This window comes from Parus major, unplaced genomic scaffold, assembly GCF_001522545.3.
Source record: "Parus major isolate Abel unplaced genomic scaffold, Parus_major1.1 Scaffold442, whole genome shotgun sequence".
Classification (NCBI taxonomy): Eukaryota; Metazoa; Chordata; class Aves; order Passeriformes; family Paridae; genus Parus; species Parus major.
This window is the reverse complement of record NW_015379346.1, coordinates 36,690-38,664: the sequence shown is the minus strand read 5'-3', so window position 1 is coordinate 38,664 and position 1,975 is coordinate 36,690. Positions and strand designations below refer to the sequence as shown.

At 63.4% G+C, this 1,975-nt stretch overlaps 1 protein-coding gene across 1 annotated transcript in view; it reads left to right on the top strand.

Moving 5' to 3' along the window:
- The window catches only part of LOC107199117 (neurexin-2-like), a 24,256-nt gene that overhangs the window by 5,599 nt on the left and 16,682 nt on the right, over positions 1–1,975 (top strand). Inside the window, exon 5 of the mRNA XM_015616451.3 lies at positions 1,095–1,214. Coding sequence (XP_015471937.1) covers positions 1,095–1,214 — 120 coding nt within the window. The remainder of the gene's footprint in view (positions 1–1,094; positions 1,215–1,975) is intronic.

Sequence of the window (1,975 nt, the reverse complement as noted above, 5' to 3'; positions counted from 1 at the left end):
CTCCCAGAGCCTCTGGATCCCCCTGGGACACCCCAAAGCCTCCACAGGGACCCCCAAACCCCTCCTGACCCCCCCCAAGTGCCTGGGACCCCCCCGGGTGTGTTTGGGCTGCACTGGTGGCTTTAGGGGTTCACACCTGGGCGGTGTCCCCGGGGTCTCTCCTGGGCTGTTTCCAGCTGTGGGTGTTGTCACCTGGCTGGGAACATCTGGTGTCACCCAGTGTCACCAGTCCCAGTGTCACCCAGTGTCACTGTGCCCAGTGTCACCCAGTGTCACCAGTCCCAGCGTCACCCAGTGCCACTGTTCCCGGTGTCACCCAGTGCCACCAGACCCAGTGTCACCCGGTGCCACTGTTCCCAGTGTCACCCAGTGCCACTGTGCCCAGTGTCACCCAGTGCCACCAGCTGCTATGGTGTCACCTGTACTGGTGGCACAGTGTCCCAGCACAGTGCCGTCCCCCTGTGTCACCTGGTGTCACCAGAACGGTGATATCCTCCGGTGTCACCGGCGTCTCATTGTCCCTGGTGTCCCTCTGGTGTCCCCAGTGTCACCTGCTGTCCCAGTATCCCCCAATGCAGAGGTGTCCCCGGTGTCCGTGGTGTCACCGGTGTCCCCGGAGTCCCCAATGTCCCTGATGTCCCCAATGTCCCTGGTGACCCTGCTGTCCCCAATGTCCCCTGGTGTCCCCACTGTCCCCAGTGTCACCTGCTGTCCCAGTATCCCCCAATGCAGAGGTGTCCCCGGTGTCCCTGGTGTCCCCGGTGTCCGTGGTGTCACCGGTGTCCCTGATGTCACCGGTGTCCCCGGAGTCCCCAATGTCCCTGATGTCCCCAATGTCCCTGGTGTCCCCACTGTCCCCAGTGTCACCGGTGTCCCCAATGTCCCTGGTGTCCCCAATGTCCCTAGTGTCCCTGGTGTCACCGGTGTCCCCAGTGTCCCCAGTGTCACCGGTGTCCCCAATGTCCCTGGTGTCCCCAGTGTCCCCAGTGTCCCCGGTGTCCCCAATGTCCCCAGTGTCCCCGGTGTCACCGGTGTCCCCAATGTCCCTGGTGTCCCAATGTCCCCAATGTCCCCGCTGTCCCCGCTGCCCCCAGGCAAGGGTCCCGAGACGCTGTTCGCGGGGCAGCGGCTGGATGACAACGAGTGGCACTCGGTGCGGGTGGCCCGGCGCGGGCGCAGCCTCCAGCTCGCCGTGGACAACGTCACCGTCGAAGGTGACACCGCGGGGATGGGACGGGGGGACCTTCGGCTCTTGGGGTCACGGGGGGGCTCAGGTCTGTGGGGACGTGGCCAGTGGGGCTGTAGGTCCGTGGGGACACGGATGAAGGCCCTGGGGACAGGGATGAAGGTCCAGGGGACAGGGATGAAGGTCCTGGGGCCAGGGGTGAAGGTCTGTGGGGACATCAGTGCACGAGGTTGAGGTGACCAGGACCATGGAACATGGATGAAGGTCCTGGGGACATGGATGAAGGCCCTGGGGACACAGGTGCATGAGGATGAGGTGACCAGGACCATGGGACACAGATGAAGGTCCATAGGAGAGGGATGAAGGTCCTGGGGACAGGGATGAAGGTCCTGGGGACATCGGTGCATGAGGATGAGGTGACCAGGACCATGGGACACAGATGAAGGTCCTGGGGACAGGGATGAAGGTCCATGGGGACAGGGATGAAGGCCCTGGATGAAGGCCCTGGGGACAGGGATGAAGGTCCTGGGGACACGGATGAAGGTCCATGGGACAGGGATGAAGGTCCATGGGGACAGGGATGAAGGCCCTGGATGAAGGCCCTGGGGACACGGATGAAGGTCCTGGGGACACGGATGAAGGTCCATGGGACAGGGATGAAGGTCCAGGGGATATCGGTGCATGACGATGAGGTGACCAGGACCATGGGACATAGATGAAGGTCCTGGGGACACAGATGAAGGTCCATGGGGACAGGGATGAAGGTCCTGGGGACAGGGATGAAGGTCC